General features: G+C 45.8%; 1 protein-coding gene across 1 annotated transcript; it reads right to left on the bottom strand.

Moving 5' to 3' along the window:
• Positions 1-761: 761 nt before the first annotated feature.
• Positions 762-14,171, bottom strand: RETREG2 (reticulophagy regulator family member 2). Its single transcript, XM_044303706.1, has 9 exons — positions 13,350-14,171; positions 12,125-12,231; positions 8,930-8,960; positions 7,128-7,266; positions 5,699-5,783; positions 5,476-5,607; positions 3,858-3,952; positions 3,390-3,525; positions 762-2,545 (listed from the first exon to the last, which is right to left on the bottom strand). The coding sequence occupies exons 1-9, from the start codon at positions 13,619-13,621 to the stop codon at positions 2,085-2,087; spliced, it is 1,458 nt and encodes a 485-aa protein (XP_044159641.1). The 5' UTR covers positions 13,622-14,171; the 3' UTR covers positions 762-2,084.
• Positions 14,172-14,785: the final 614 nt, after the last annotated feature.

Raw genomic sequence — 14,785 nt, 5'->3', positions numbered from 1 at the left:
AGGATGTAACTCAGGATCAGTACAGGATAAGTAATGTATGTACACAGTGACTGCACCAGCCGAATAGTGAGTGCAGCTCTGGAGTATAATACAGGATGTAACTCAGGATCAGTACAGGATAAGTAATGTATGCACAGAGTGACTGCACCAGCCGAATAGTGAGTGCAGCTCTGGAGTATAATACAGGATGTAACTCAGGATCAGTACAGGATAAGTAATGTATGTACACTGTGACTGTACCAGCAGAATAGTGAGTGCAGCTCTGGAGTATAATACAGGATGTAACTCAGGATCAGTACAGGATAAGTAATGTATGTACACAGTTACTGCACCAGCAGAATAGTGAGTGCAGCTCTGGAGTATAATATAGGATCAGTAAAAATTAAGTAATGGCTTTACAAAGCTACTCATGTTTTAAATTTCATTGACTCCAATAGGCCCCATTCACACAACCGTATTTTAGGTCCGCATCCCATCAGCATTTTTGGGTTCATTTCAGTAAGGCAGCAAAAAAATGTGGCATCCATATGTCCATTCTGCAGTCCGCCAAAAATGTCCTTTTCTTGTCCGTAAAAAAACGGATGCAACACGGACATCACTTTTGAGGCAGACTGCAAAATACATACAGTGGTGTGAATGCTCCCTAAGCGTAATGTATGCACACAGTGACTCCACTTTATATGTAGATTATTATCTACATGTGAACTCTAAATCAGTGATCAGAGGTGGACACGCACTTTATGTATTTAAATATTCAGAAGAAAGCTTTAAAATCGCACATTTATTCGGACACTGGAACCGGGCTTAATAAAATACATTATGGAGGTGTCTTCCGCCTGGATGGACACATTTTCAAAGTGCTGCAGCTACAGATCAGGAAATCTGCACAATCCGAGCCATTACAATATTGGAATAAATACCAGCGCTCTGAAATAACGTTCTCCGTCTACTGAGATGCAATCACTTCAGTGCGGCGGGTGGCCACGTCCAGCAGCATCCAACATCACGAGAGTGTATCACCTATTGAGGGGCAACTCTTCTGCATTTCTACTGCCTTGTGATCCAAGTCCTATATGGGGACACAGGATATTTGGAGCAGGACAAGGTGGATTTAGGATAGACACACAACGTATAGATCAGGGATCAACAACTTCCGGCACGCCAGCTGTTCTGAAACTACAACTCCCAGAGTCCTCCTTTCACTGCTATGGAAGTTACAAGAACAGCCAAGAATGTGTGCATGCTGGGAGTTGTAGTTTGCTGATTCCTGGTATAGACAGATCCTATACTGCAAACATTTCACCCTGAGCAGTTCATGCCTGCACCCTCCGTGCCCCTCATGGTGTGGTGCATTACCGCTCAAAGACAGATCGTCCTTGCCCGATCTTGAGTTTTCATTACGCCTTATACACATCCAGAGCTGCATTCAAAATATTTCTAGTTTAGGTGTCTCCAGTTGGATTGATGTCTGAACAGAGTATACCCTTCTGTCCTGCACCGTGGGAGATGTAGTGTAGACAGGGGTAAAATACGTCTTCCTGAGTGCAGTACAGCTACACCGTCTGCTGGCTGTTACCTTAACTCTAACAGACATTCTGACTACAGCTCTTGTTGTAACTAGAGTATAAGACATGAAACTCAGGATCTGTACTAGATTAATATGGGAAAGCAATATGAAGCATTTGCAAATCCAATGCAATAAGAGAAGATCAAATTGAGTCAGCGGCTGATATATACAAAAGAATTACTGGAATAAAAATCCACAAACCCAAGGGAACGTTCTTCCAAAAACTCTGTCGTTTGAGTTAGTGAGGTACTAGGCTGCTAGGGGCGGGGAAGTGGGGGTAGCAAATCTGTTAAATTAATGGAATAATATTAGAAGCGAGTTCAAGCGGATAAATTAAAAGGCAGAAGGGGGAGTGGTGCTTTGAATGGATAAAAGTCTCAGTTGAGAAGGTTGGCGATAACCTGTGCTTTATGTCAATGCCCACGTGTCATACCGCTACCATGCTGCAGAGGGCAGCGGCGCTTACCACGGTGTGCAACCTTAATTCAGACAGAAACTTTGCTGCTGAATGCCAGCCTTAAGAATCCAGCTCCGCCGGATGAGGTTTAGAAGAGGTTAACAGCTGCTCAGCTTCCTCCAGCTCCTTCTGCATTAGATCCAGCTCGCCCTGTTCCAGAAGCTCAAAATCCTCCCCATCTCCGCCGGGCTCTACCGTTTCAGCAAGTGAAAGTTCAAGATTGGCTGTAGGTTCCGCGGCAATGGCGCCGCTGGCCGCTTCCTCACTCAAGGTATGGATCTGGCCTTCGTGTTGGGGGGGCTGACCCTTCCCATTGAAGTGCGTGTTGACAAAGTGGAGGGGAGAGGTGAGCGTGGGCAACAGCTCTTCTGGACTTAGGGTTAGTTGTTCTGCTGGAAAAAGCGGCATCTCGGAAGGTGGTAACTGCTTCTCATCGCCGTCGCGACGCTTCAGCCACAGGGGTGACTCAGTGGCATCTGCGAGAGGGGGATCTTCAGAGACGGCACCCGGCTGCTCCAAATCTAAAAACAAGAGATCTGGTCAATGAAATGCCCCAGGCAGAAATATTTCTAACATGGATGCTTCTGATGTGCAAATGTGCCGTTTTGTGTTTACAGCTCTTAGGCAGATCTGTGTGTTTCCAAGTGTAGTCTGACTCTGCAGGTTAAGTCCCTTCTATCTCCCTTTAAATGTAAGTCAGAAAGAAGCAGGGTCTGGGGAGGTAAAGTATGACTGCAGGATCAGACTAAAGGGGGTTTTAATTGTAGTGTGTAACCACTGAGACAGCCAAGTCTGCATAACAGGCACAAAGCGGTAGGAGATTCTTTAAAGAGGACCTCTCCCCGCTCCTGACCGGCCCGTTTTAATAGCTTCATGCATTTCCCATGTAATAACAATTCTGGAGCCTCTATTCTTATGGCTCTATGTTGTACCATCCCTCTATTATTTCTACTAGAAGTTATGAATGAATTGCTATCAGTCTGCAGTAAGGGTAAGGAGGGGGGTAACCAGTGTGTGTGTGTGTGGGGGGGTCCCTGCAGCTCAGCCCCACTGGAGTGAATGCGGCTGACCTGTAATACCAAGCACAGCCGCTGTATGATGTATGGCGCTGTGCCTGGTGAGCTGAAAGAAGGCAGCAGCGCTACTGCAGATCCCCACCGATCAGATACTGATGACCTGTCCACAGGATAGGTCATCAGTATAAAAGTCTCAGAAAACCCCTTTAAGCTTTTAAAAAAAAAATTATACAGCATCATGTTCTCCATATTCAATAGTGGACAGGCTGGAAGCCGTAATTTACCGCACATGAGTTATGTGTCTAGTAGGTCAATACTGTAGCAGTGGTGTCATGTATTGGCGGCGCACCCTCAGATAGATCGGTCAGCTGTGGTGTGGTCGCTCTGGATACTGAGAATCCCCCGCTTTCCAGGATCGAAGCCTCTTCATCTGACAGCTCAGAGTCAGTAATAGACAGGGCCAGAGCGGTGATTCTCACGTCCAGCTTTAAAGAGAACACAAAGAGTTAATCATATCACCTTATATCTGTGATGCCCAACCTCCGACACTCAAGCTGTGGTGAAACTACGACTCCCAAGATGTGCACTTGCTTGGCTGTTCTCAGAACTCCATAGGAATGTATGGAGCATGCTGGGAGTTGTAGTTTCACCACAGCTGGAGTGCCGGAGGTTAGCCATCGCTGAGTTATATGTAAGGGCTGGCAGTCCCATGAACGGGCATTCAGTTCAATGGTTGCCATATAAGGCTGCAATGCCAGATGCAGGTTAGTGAACCTTTGGTGACCAGCTGTAAATGGTCAGGAGAACGTCCACCCACCTCTGGAGAGAAGCCGGACAGCTCAATCTCGCTGTCACTGTCTGTGTCCGCTGTCACTTCCTGTCCTTCTTCTGGCTCCTTCTTGATTTGTCTTTCTAAAAGGATTTTTAAAAAAATACCCAAACATTATAGACTAAAAATCCGGAAGTGATCGTCTTCTGTGTTAATCTGTTTGTGGGAAAGTTGGACATTACAGATCTTACAGGGGACGCCTGGCTCTCCTGAATGGCTAACCACCTGATTATGGAGAAACAGGGGAGCAGGGGATGCATAATCAGACAGCTCTGCCATTCAGGAGTCCAGGGATGGCAACATCTGTAACGTCGGCCATGTTAGTCATCCTTTTCTAGAAATATTCTAGCAGGATGACCCTAGTAATGTTAATGGATTTTAGGCATTGGGGTACATGCCCTAATATGTTTAACTTTTTTTTTTACAGGAATTGTCTCTTGTACCTAAAGGGAAATCCAGTCCTGTTTGGGTTGTTACACAAGGAGTGTCTTCCTCCCCCCTGAAACAGTGCCACAAAATGTCCATATGTTGTGGCTGGAACTGCAGTGAATGAGACTAAGCTGCAATACCAGGCAGGGCCCATGGACGGGTGTGGTGCTATTTGGCAAAACAAATAGCAGCCATTTTTTTTTTTTTTTTTTTTTTTTTTTTAACCTTTGGGAACCCTTTATTAATGCCTGCAGGACTGGATCCAAGAACAAGAGGCTCATGAGTAGGGGTACCTTTTTAGGAACAAGACTGGATTATAGTTCATGCAGAGGGCGGTGGCACTTAGCGGTACTTTGGCCAGGCATGTGCTGTCATGTAAGAACTGCCTGAGTGTGGGACATGTACAGTCATATGATTGTTCTTGGAAAACATGGCGCGCTCCTTTGCCAAAGGGCATGGTTTTCATGTGAATTTACTAATGAGAGAGGTTGAAGATGCTAGGCATTGTGTGCCCACAGACTCCTGCGATATATGCCATGTGCTTGTCCAGACACATAGCCTGAAGCTGCTTGTCCAGGGATCAGCAACCTTTGACACTCCAGCTGCTGTGAAACTACAACAGCTAGCATGCACACATGCTTGGCTGTTCGTCTAACTCCCTTAGAAGTGAATGGAACATTCTGGGAGTTGTAGTCTCAGAACAGCTGGAGTGCCGGAGGTTGCTGATCCCCGTGCTAGACCATGGTAATATTTAAAGGGGTATTCCCATTGGGACATTTATCGTGTATTGATATGCCATTAATATCCGATAGGTGCTAGTCCCACCTCTGTGACCCGCTCCTATCTCAAAAACAGGGCCCAAGTGGAGAACAAGCTGCGAATGCGCGGCATCCTCTATGTTCACGGCTATGGGACTTCTATAAAAGCACTCTCTCACTCCAATTTCAGAAGTCCCAACGCACTGAATGGAGAGGATGCAATGCAAGTGTGGCATGCTCTTCATTCATGTCACAACCTTGAGACAGGAGTAGCACCCGCAACTATGGGACATTCTATCAATACAACATGAATATTCAGATAGGACAAACCTTTAAGAGCACTTGGAGTGATTGCACCTTCTATATGTCAACCACTGCACCTCTCCATTGCTCCAACCCTTACCTAAGATATCACTTACTCTTATGAGAACGTGGCCGGTCCTCTCCCTTCATGCTGTAGTCTAGCTTCATGAGGATGGGTTCTAGAGCGGTGTACATCCTCTGGATGAGTTCTCGATACACAACAAGCGGCCACAGCAGAACGCTGAGCACTGAAATAAAGAGAGAGGAGCAGAGCTGCCATGATGCCCGTGTCTCGTTATGAAGAGGACAACTATTGCTGAGCAGTAGTGGAGTTCTTACGTATTATGTAGGAAATCATAATGCCTGGAACATAATGTCCGACAACAGCCAGCACTGCGCAGCACGAACAGACCGTCGCACAGAACTGAATGGAGAGAAGAGAAAATGAAGACACACTCTATGCAGAGGCGAGATGAAAACCCTGGAGGGCAATCTTCACTTCAGCAGCAGCCCCTCCTCAATAACAACCAATAGCCACAATCCAGCTACGTGTACAGCAGTAGAGAACGCCAAGTATCCCAGAAGAACTGGTCATAAGTAGGGGTGTGAAACTGATCCCCAATAGGATAGGACTGTACCGGTTAGATATCATGGCTGCTTTCTTCCAGAAACAGCACCACTCCTGTCCATAGGTTGCGTCCGGTATTGCAGCTCAGCTCTGTTGAAGTGACTGTGCTTCAATAACACGCACAACCTATGAACAGATGGAGTGCTGTTCTATTCTAATCCTGGACAGCCCTTTTAAAGGGGTTGTGTTCAGACCTTTACAAGTGATTGCCTATCCTTGGGATATCTCACTATCTGACTAGTGGGGGAGGGGGGGGGGGGTCTGAGACCCCACACCCCTGACAATCAGCTGCCCTGCAATAGCTCCGGTGCTGGAATAACACAATATCATCTGCTGTGCAGTGGACAAAGATGGTTACCATTCTCTTCAATGGGAGCAGGCCTGCAGTAACCAGCTCCATCCCCTGTGCATCGGATGGAGCTTTTTAGTTCTGGTGCTGATCCGCGGGGGTGCCGGGTGTCAGAACCACTCCGATCAAATAATGATGGCATATCCTGAGGTTAGACCATTGTAAACAGTTGGGCAAACCCTTTATGGACCACTGGAATTTTAGTTGTTTTTCCACAAAGCATTCTATGGACCATAACTTTTTTATTTTTACATCTACATACCTGTTTAGGTGCTTTTTGTGGGATGAGTTGTAGCTTTTTTTTTTTATCATTTGAGGTGCATATAATAAAAAGTATATGTATATATAAATATATACACAGTATATATATAATATTTTTAAGCACTCTACCATTATAAAAAATACATATAAATATATTTTTTTCTAATGGTAGAGTGCATACATTTTTTTATTCCACCACAGGTTTCTTCCCCCCCCCCCCCCCCATAATGGTGGCAAAATAACTTTATTGTACTTGTCATTACGAGTTTGGGGATACCTGGTGTGTATGCTTTTACTATTAAGTTTTATTCAAGAAAAATAATTTAAAAAAATAATGTTTTTTCGAGTCCCATTAGTGGACTTAACATACATATATATTTTTTTTTAATAATGTCATATGTCTATACTACAACACATCACATGTAACATGCACAGGCATCTGTCAGGGCATACCTGAGGGGCTCTGGGGGCCTTTGTTAGGCCCCGGCTGATGGTACCCAATCTAGGCAATCAGCACCCTCTCCTCTCACCTTTCCTGGGTTTTGCTTCTTGTACAGCAGCAGCTCTTGGATGAATTGCTGCGAGGTGAACCAGGTCTCGGCAAGACAATGACACAGCTCCGGGACACTCAGCAGGCGGTGATGACCCGTCCCTCCACCCGCGGCCTCACTACAAACACAGAAGAGAAACCTGGTCACAATCCTATATCCAAGAAACGAACGTCAGTAAATCTCTTCTCATTTACTTGCTATACAAATACTATGGAGCGGGAATATCATGACAATTACACTGCCTGTCCCAAAAAAAAAAAAAGTCGCCACCTGGATTTAACTAAGCAAATAGTTCTGAGCCTCCTATTGGATAATTACTGCAGGGGCGATTATCTTTCAGCAACAAGTTATTTAACCCCAACTGGTGCAATGAGTTGCTTCTCATTTCTTATACAACCATGTTGAAAGCCACGTCTCGTGGTCGTGGAAAAGATGTTAGTCTGTTTGAGAAGGGCAAATCATCGGCCTGCATCAAGCGGAGGAAACATCTAAGGAGATTGCAGAAACTACTAAAATTGGGTTAGGAACTGTCCAACGCATTATAAAAAACTGGAAGGATAGTGGGGACCCATCGTATTCGAGGAAGAAATGTGGCGGGAAAAAACCCTGAATGATCGGCGATCACTTAAACGTTTGGTGAAATCAAATCAAGAAAAACAACAGTAGAACTCAGGGCTATGTTTAATAGTGAAAGTAAGAGCATTTCCACACGCACAATGCGAAGGGAACTCAAGGGATTGGGACTGAACAGCTGTGTAGCTGTAAGAAAACCACTAATCAGTGAGGAAAACCAGAAAAAAAAGGCTTCAATTTGCTAGGGAGCATAAAGATTGGACTCTGGAGGAAGGTGATGTGGTCTGAGTCCAGATTTACCCTGTTCCAGAGTGATGGGCACATCAGGGTAAGAAGAGAGGCAGATGAAGTGATGCCCCCATCATGCCTAGTGCCTCCTGTACAAGCTTGTGGGGGCAGTGCTATGATCTGGGGTTGCTGCAGTTGGTCAGGTCTAGGTTCAGCGACAGTATGTGCTCCCAGAATGAGGTCAGCGACTACCTGAACATACTGAGTGACCAGGTTACTCCATCAATGGAGTTTTTCTTCCCTGATGGCACGGGCATATTCCAAGATGACAATGCCAGGATTCATCGGGCTCAAATTGTGAAAGAGTGGTTCAGGGAGCACGAGACATCATTGTCACACATGGATTGGCCACCACAGAGTCCAGACCTTAACCCCATTGAGAATCTCTGGGATGTGCTGGAGAAGGCTTTGAGCAGCGGTCAGACCCTGCCATCATCAATGCAAGATCTTGGTGAAAAATGAATGCAACACTGGATGGAAATAAATCTTGTGACATTGCAGAAGCTTATCGAAACAATGCCACAGCGAATGCGTGCCGTAATCAAAGCTAAAGGCGGTCCAACAAAATATCAGAGTGTGTGACTTTGTTTTTTAGGTGGCGACTAATTTTTTGGACAGGCAGTGTATAATTATATGCAGTTTAGCGCCACCTATGGGCTAATTTACAGACAAACACCATCTGCTTCAAATGCAATAAAAAAATTAAAAAAAGAAGGGTTAGGATTAATTTTCTAGGTACCCAAGGCAGAGATTTTGGAACGTGATACCCCTGAAGTCCTAAAGTTTAGCAAGAAAACAAAAGATTACCCACCAATCCCTAGTGATATTCATAATAAAAAAAACCTCCATGTGCAGTTGTGACCGTAGCATGTAACCCCCCATCTAATATAACAGTAGCCGTATAACATATATATATATACCTGTCAGCGGATGGATCTACCAGAGGCTGAACTGTAAAACAGGAGACAGGGGATTAATAACAGAGAACGGATGTAGGGTTTTAACCACTTTGTTACCAAATACTTTTTTTTTGCTTTTGCCATAATTCTTTTGGAGGAGAAATTCTTGTTTCTTGTCTTCATTTAATTTCAGGCACTGTTTGGGGTGGATATACATTACTGTGTACTTTATATAATGTTTTGTGGCACAAATATAGAAAAAGGGGATTTTCATTTTTTTATACTGTTCCCTAGGTTATTACTGTTGTGTGAATGCCGGATAAGTGTATTATTTTTATTTTATGTTATGTATACGTGAAAAAATATATATTTCTGCTACATCTGTGCTAAATAATTCAAGTTTTTCATTTATATGACATTGTTTTTTACATATGAAATTAGAAACTCCAGCAATGAGATTGCAAAAGTGTAGACGTTTATTAGGTAGTGCGGCTGTACAATATATGTGACGTTTCGGCCACACACTGGCCTTTCTCAAACTGGTGACGCTATGGTAACAAGCGCGGTAGGAAGAGTGCAACAGCACTATAGGGGATGCGTCTGTTTTTTACAACTCTACCGCTTGATATTGACAGATTATACTGCGTTACTTGCTTTTTGTTTAACTATGTGAAACTTGTATTGATAACACTTGAATAAAATCAGATTCTATATAAATAAGTTTTTTTTGCAGATCTTGTTTTATCTAACAATTTGTTTTTAATTACTAGTTTACATACTTACCATATTTTTCGCTTTATAAGACGCACTCTTCCCTCCCCCCTCAAAAGTGGAGGAAAATGGCAGTGCTTCTTATAAAGCAAATGCTAATGAGCGCTTCTATTATAGAAGCGCTCACTACTATGCAGGAGGCGCGAGGAGTGGCAAGTAAAGCGCTGTAATCACAGCTCCCTGGCACTTTGCTGTTCTGACTACAAACAGCATCAGGATGTAGTGTGCGCACTATGACCTGACGCTGTACGCAGTCAGGTCACAGTGCAGCATGGGCCCCGAGACAACCAGAGAGCAGTGACTGCAGGAGAGAACGCCAGATCTGGAGATGAGAGGTAAGCTATTTTATTTGTTTTAGGTCTGATCTGATATGGGTGTCTGATGAAAAATAATTTTTTTTTTCTTATTTTCCTCCTCTAAAACCTAGGTGCGTCTTATCATCAGGTGTGTCTTATAAAGTGAAAAATACGGTATAATGTATCAGCATACTCCTGTACAATACAGTATTCTCTGTGTCACTGTGACTGACAGCAGGCTTATTGTATAGTCAGCCCCGGGGTCCCTTCCGTCTCCCCAAGGCTGATTGCACAGGAGTCCTCCAATCCTTGACCATGTCCCTGGTAAATCCAATGACCCAATCAAAGACAGAACCCCCTCTGATCAAATGTGGTGATCAAGGGGTTAAACAGACAAGGAATGCTTCTCTAAGAACAGGAGCTGGTTTTTACAGCAGGGGCTCGCAGTGACGCACTAATTCCCCCACTTACTGCAGCGACTGACAGCACCATCCGACCTCATAAAGATGGTGGGCGGTGGTTATAAGGGTTGTCCAGAATATTGATAGTCTATCCTCAGGATAGCCCATCAGTATCTAATAGGTGGGGGTCCAACGTCCTGCATCCCCCCCATTGAGCTGGAGGTCAGTACCACAACTACATCCATTGTGTAGTGGACGGAGCTGGTTACTGCAGTGCTGCTCCCATTCACTTCAGTAAGGCTGGTTTTACACGGGTGTTGCGGAAAAGATGCGGGTGCGTTGCGGGAACATTTTGCACGCGCATGAGAAAAATCTGCATGTTTAGTACACAGTGCTGTGTAGATTGTATTATTTTTCCTTATAACATGGTTATAAGGGGAAATAATAGCATTCTTACTACAAAATGCTTAGTAGAATAGGGCTGAAGGGGTTAAAAAAAAATATAATTATAATTTAACTCACCTTAATCCACTTGTTCGCGCAGCCCGGCTTCTCTTCTGTCTTCATCTGTGAGGAAAAGGACCTGTGGTGACGTCACTGTGCTCATCACATGGTCCATCACATGATCTTTTTTTTTACCAGTGATGGGTCATGTGACGGACCATGTGATGAGCGCAGTGCCGTCACCACAGGTCCTTTTCCTGTGCACAGCAAAGATGAAGACAGAAGAGAAGCCGGGCTGCGCGATCAAGTGGATTAAGGTGAGTTAAATTATTTATTTTTAACCCCTCCATCACTATTGTACTATGCATTCCGTAGTAAGAATGCTATTGTTTTCCCTTATAACCATGTTATAAGGGAAAATAATAATGATCAGGTCCCCATCCCAATCGTCTCCTAGCAACCGTGCGTGAAAATCGCACCTCTTCCGCACTTGCTTGCGATTTTCACGCAGCCCCATTCACTTCTATGGGGCCTGAGTTGCGTGAAAAATGCACAAAATAGAGCATGCTGCGATTTTCATGCAACGCACAAGTGATGCGTGAAAATCACCGCTCTTGTGCACAGCCCCTTAGAAATGAATGGGTCCGGATTCAGTGCAGGTGCATTGCGTTCACCTCACGCATCGCATCCGCGCGGAAAACTCGCCCGTGTGAAAGGGGCCTAAGAGGAGGGCTACATTTAAGAGGTTTTCTGGGCTTTTTAATATTGATGATCTATCCTCAGGATAGGTTATCAATATCAGATTGGCGGGGGTCCGACACCTGGCTGTACGGGGATACGTGCTGTATATCTATGCTGTCCCATAGACATACAGCAGCGGACAGGAAGAGAGAAGGGAGATGGCACGTGCGCACTGCATGTGCGCCATCTCTCCGTACAGCTGATTGGTGAGGGTACCGGGTGTCGGACACCCGCCTATCTGATATTGATGACCTATCCTGAGGATAGGTCATCAATATTAAAAAGCCCGGACAACCCCTTTAACTAGTACCGTCCACTACAGTGTGAAAAGAGCTCTGCAGTTTCAGTGCTGGAGCTACCCCAAAACAGTAGATAGGTGGGTCGGGCCCTTGTTGATAAGATACTGATAAATGGTAAAATCCTGGAAACCTTTTTAACCTGTTTCCTAAGTCTACTATAAATCGGTGCAGGGTTGTCAGGGAAGCAGCAGCTTGCGCTCTTTCCTATCTTACCGATCCTATAATTAATTAGTGCGCACATTATATAACACGTTAGGGAGTCACCTCTGCAGCGACGCAGCAGCCAGGGCTTCCAGCGATCCACACCCAGCAGACACAGCAGAACGAAACTCATCAAAAAAACAGGTCTCAACGACAAGTAGGAAAATAACCTGCAAGAAAAGACAGTGAATGTAAACTGAAGAAGGTCATGGTGTCCCCGGGCTTAAAGGGGTACTCCCCTCTTAAAAAGTTGTGGCATATCTCTAGCATTTGTGATGGTCTGAGCTCTAGGATAACTATCGATCCTGGGAATAATGGGGCCATAACTCTGATTTGGCATCGCATGCCCTTCTAAGTATTTCCTGAGCGGCAGTGCCCCATTCAACTGACTACAGTTCCCCGTATCATTTTCAGGATCGCAGGGGTCCCCAAGGTCGGACCCAATCAATAATAAAGTGGCAGAATGAATCCTTAAAGGGGTTTTGGGGATATTTTTATTGATTACCTATCCTCAGGATAGGTCATCAATATTGAATCGGCAGGGGTCCCGGTGATCAGCTGGTTGATGCATATAGGACGGAGCCGCCCCACTGATGTCGACGGCGATCAGGTAAACGATGAAGGGAAGGCTGCCCCGGCATGGCACGCAGCCTTCTCTTGAACCAGCTGATCGGTGACGGTGTCACACTCAGACCCCCACCGATCTGATATTGATGACCTATCCTGTGCACAGGTAATTAATAAAAACATCCCGGAAGACCCCTTTAAAGGGAACCTGTCACCAGGATTTTGTGGAGAGAGACGAGGACATGGGTTGCTAGATTGCCCCTAGCACATCCGCAATATCCAGTCCCCATAGCTCTGTGTGCTTTTATTGTGTAAAAAAAAAACGATTTGATACATATGTAAATGAACCTGAGATGAGTCCTGTCCCTGACTCATCTCACATACAGGACTCATCTCAGGTTAATTTGCATATGTATCAAATCAGGTTATTTACACAATAAAAGCACACAGAGCTATGGGGACTGGGTATTGCAGATGTGCTAGAGGCCATCTAGCAACCCATGTCCTCAGCTCTATACCCAAAATCGCGGTGACAGGTTCCCTTTAAGCCGTCATTTCTTAGTTATGTCTTCTTTAGGGAAACCAGAGTGACAACCAATATATTCATGATTACAGCTGTCACAGGGGTTGTCAGACCAAATCCAGAACATGTTCCCATTCACTATGCGGCTGAATATAATCTAGTGATCACTGTTTTCAGCCTGGGGAGAGGCAGACTCACCAAAACCCGCCGTGAAGTGCAGCTGCTGTCAGCAGGCTAGGCAACGGCCGCTCCCACACCAAAAGGCGCTGTCCTGCCGTAAGAAGCGGCCCCCAGCCACTGAGCTGCTGGTGCAGACTGGCCTCTAGGGATCTCATGTCCTCCTCCGAGGCTCCGGGGTCACGGCCACATTTCTCATCACCCTGGGATGGATCTCCTGAAGACCAAGACGTCACCTCATCTTTGGCAATCTTCTTCGCCCCAGGATCTGACGGTTCAGCTGTGTCGCTCATGGTGATCCAACCCGTGAACTGAACTTCACTTTCTGTATCTCTGTAGAACTAATACACCGCCAAGCCTTCTGATACGACGCGGTTCCTCCTGAGTCTCTCCGCAACATTCCCCTTGTGCTGCTCTTTCTGCAGCGTCCACCAACTCAAGAGTCAGCCGTGTCCCTGTCACCGTCCGGAGGCTCCTTCTACATACTCCTCCTGCCCTGTATATATCTACCCTGTCTTATACCCATCGAGGAAATTCAAAAATCGTGATCGGCCCCTGGACACGTCCTGTCAAGATGTAAAGTCCAATCACTTGTGTTGTACGTAACCCCCTATACTCGTCCTGACGGTCTGTATACCCCCGAGTACAGAAGTTATACCCCTCAACCACTGGCTATTGTCAAGCTCCAAATTGCCTGTTCTTCCCTTGCACCCCTAACTGCTGCCTGCCCTGACTGTATATACCTCCAGCTGCTGCCTGCCCTGACTGTATATACCTCCAGCTGCTGCCTGCCCTGACTGTATATACCTCCAGCTGTTGCTTGCCCTGACTGTATATACCTCCAGCTGCTGCCTGCCCTGACTGTATATACCCCTAGCTGCTGCCTGCCCTGACTGTATACCTCTAGATGCTACCTGCCCTGACTGTATATACCCCTAGCTGCTGCCTGCCCTGACTGTATACCCCTAGCTGCTGCCTGCCCTGACTGTATACCCCTAGCTGCTGCCTGCCCTGACTGTATATACCCCTAGCTGCTGCCTGCCCTGACTATATACCTCTAGCTGCTGCCTGCCCTGACTATATACCTCTAGCTGCTGCCTGCCCTGACTATATACCTCCAGCTGCTACCTGCCCTGACTGTATATACCCCTAGCTGCTGCCTGCCCTGACTATATACCTCCAGCTGCTGCCTGCCCTGACTGTATACCTCTAGCTGCTGCCTGCCCTGACTGTATACCTCTAGCTGCTGCCTGCCCTGACTGTATACCTCTAGCTGCTGCCTGCCCTGACTATATACCTCTAGCTGCTGCCTGCCCTGACTGTATACCTCTAGCTGCTGCCTGCCCTGACTGTATATACCCCTAGCTGCTGCCTGCCCTGACTGTATACCTCTAGCTGTTGCCTGCCCTGACTGTATACCTCTAGCTGCTGCCTGCCCTGACTGTATACCTCTAGGT

The sequence above is a fragment of the Bufo gargarizans genome, chromosome 8 (genome assembly GCF_014858855.1).
Source record: "Bufo gargarizans isolate SCDJY-AF-19 chromosome 8, ASM1485885v1, whole genome shotgun sequence".
NCBI classification, from domain to species: domain Eukaryota; kingdom Metazoa; phylum Chordata; class Amphibia; order Anura; family Bufonidae; genus Bufo; species Bufo gargarizans.
This window is presented reverse-complemented; position numbering and strand designations above follow the sequence as displayed.

Bases quoted from the DNA above. Each gene is read 5' to 3' on its own strand.
- RETREG2 (XM_044303706.1), bottom strand. From the start codon at position 13,621: ATGAGCGACACAGCTGAACCGTCAGATCCTGGGGCGAAGAAGATTGCC. The intron at 8,961-12,124 runs GTGACTCCCTAA...CCTGTTTTACAG, and splicing joins GCTGCTGCGTCGCTGCAGAG to TTCAGCCTCTGGTAGATCCA. The intron at 7,267-8,929 runs GTATATATATAT...CTGTGTTTGTAG, and splicing joins GTAGATCCATCCGCTGACAG to TGAGGCCGCGGGTGGAGGGA.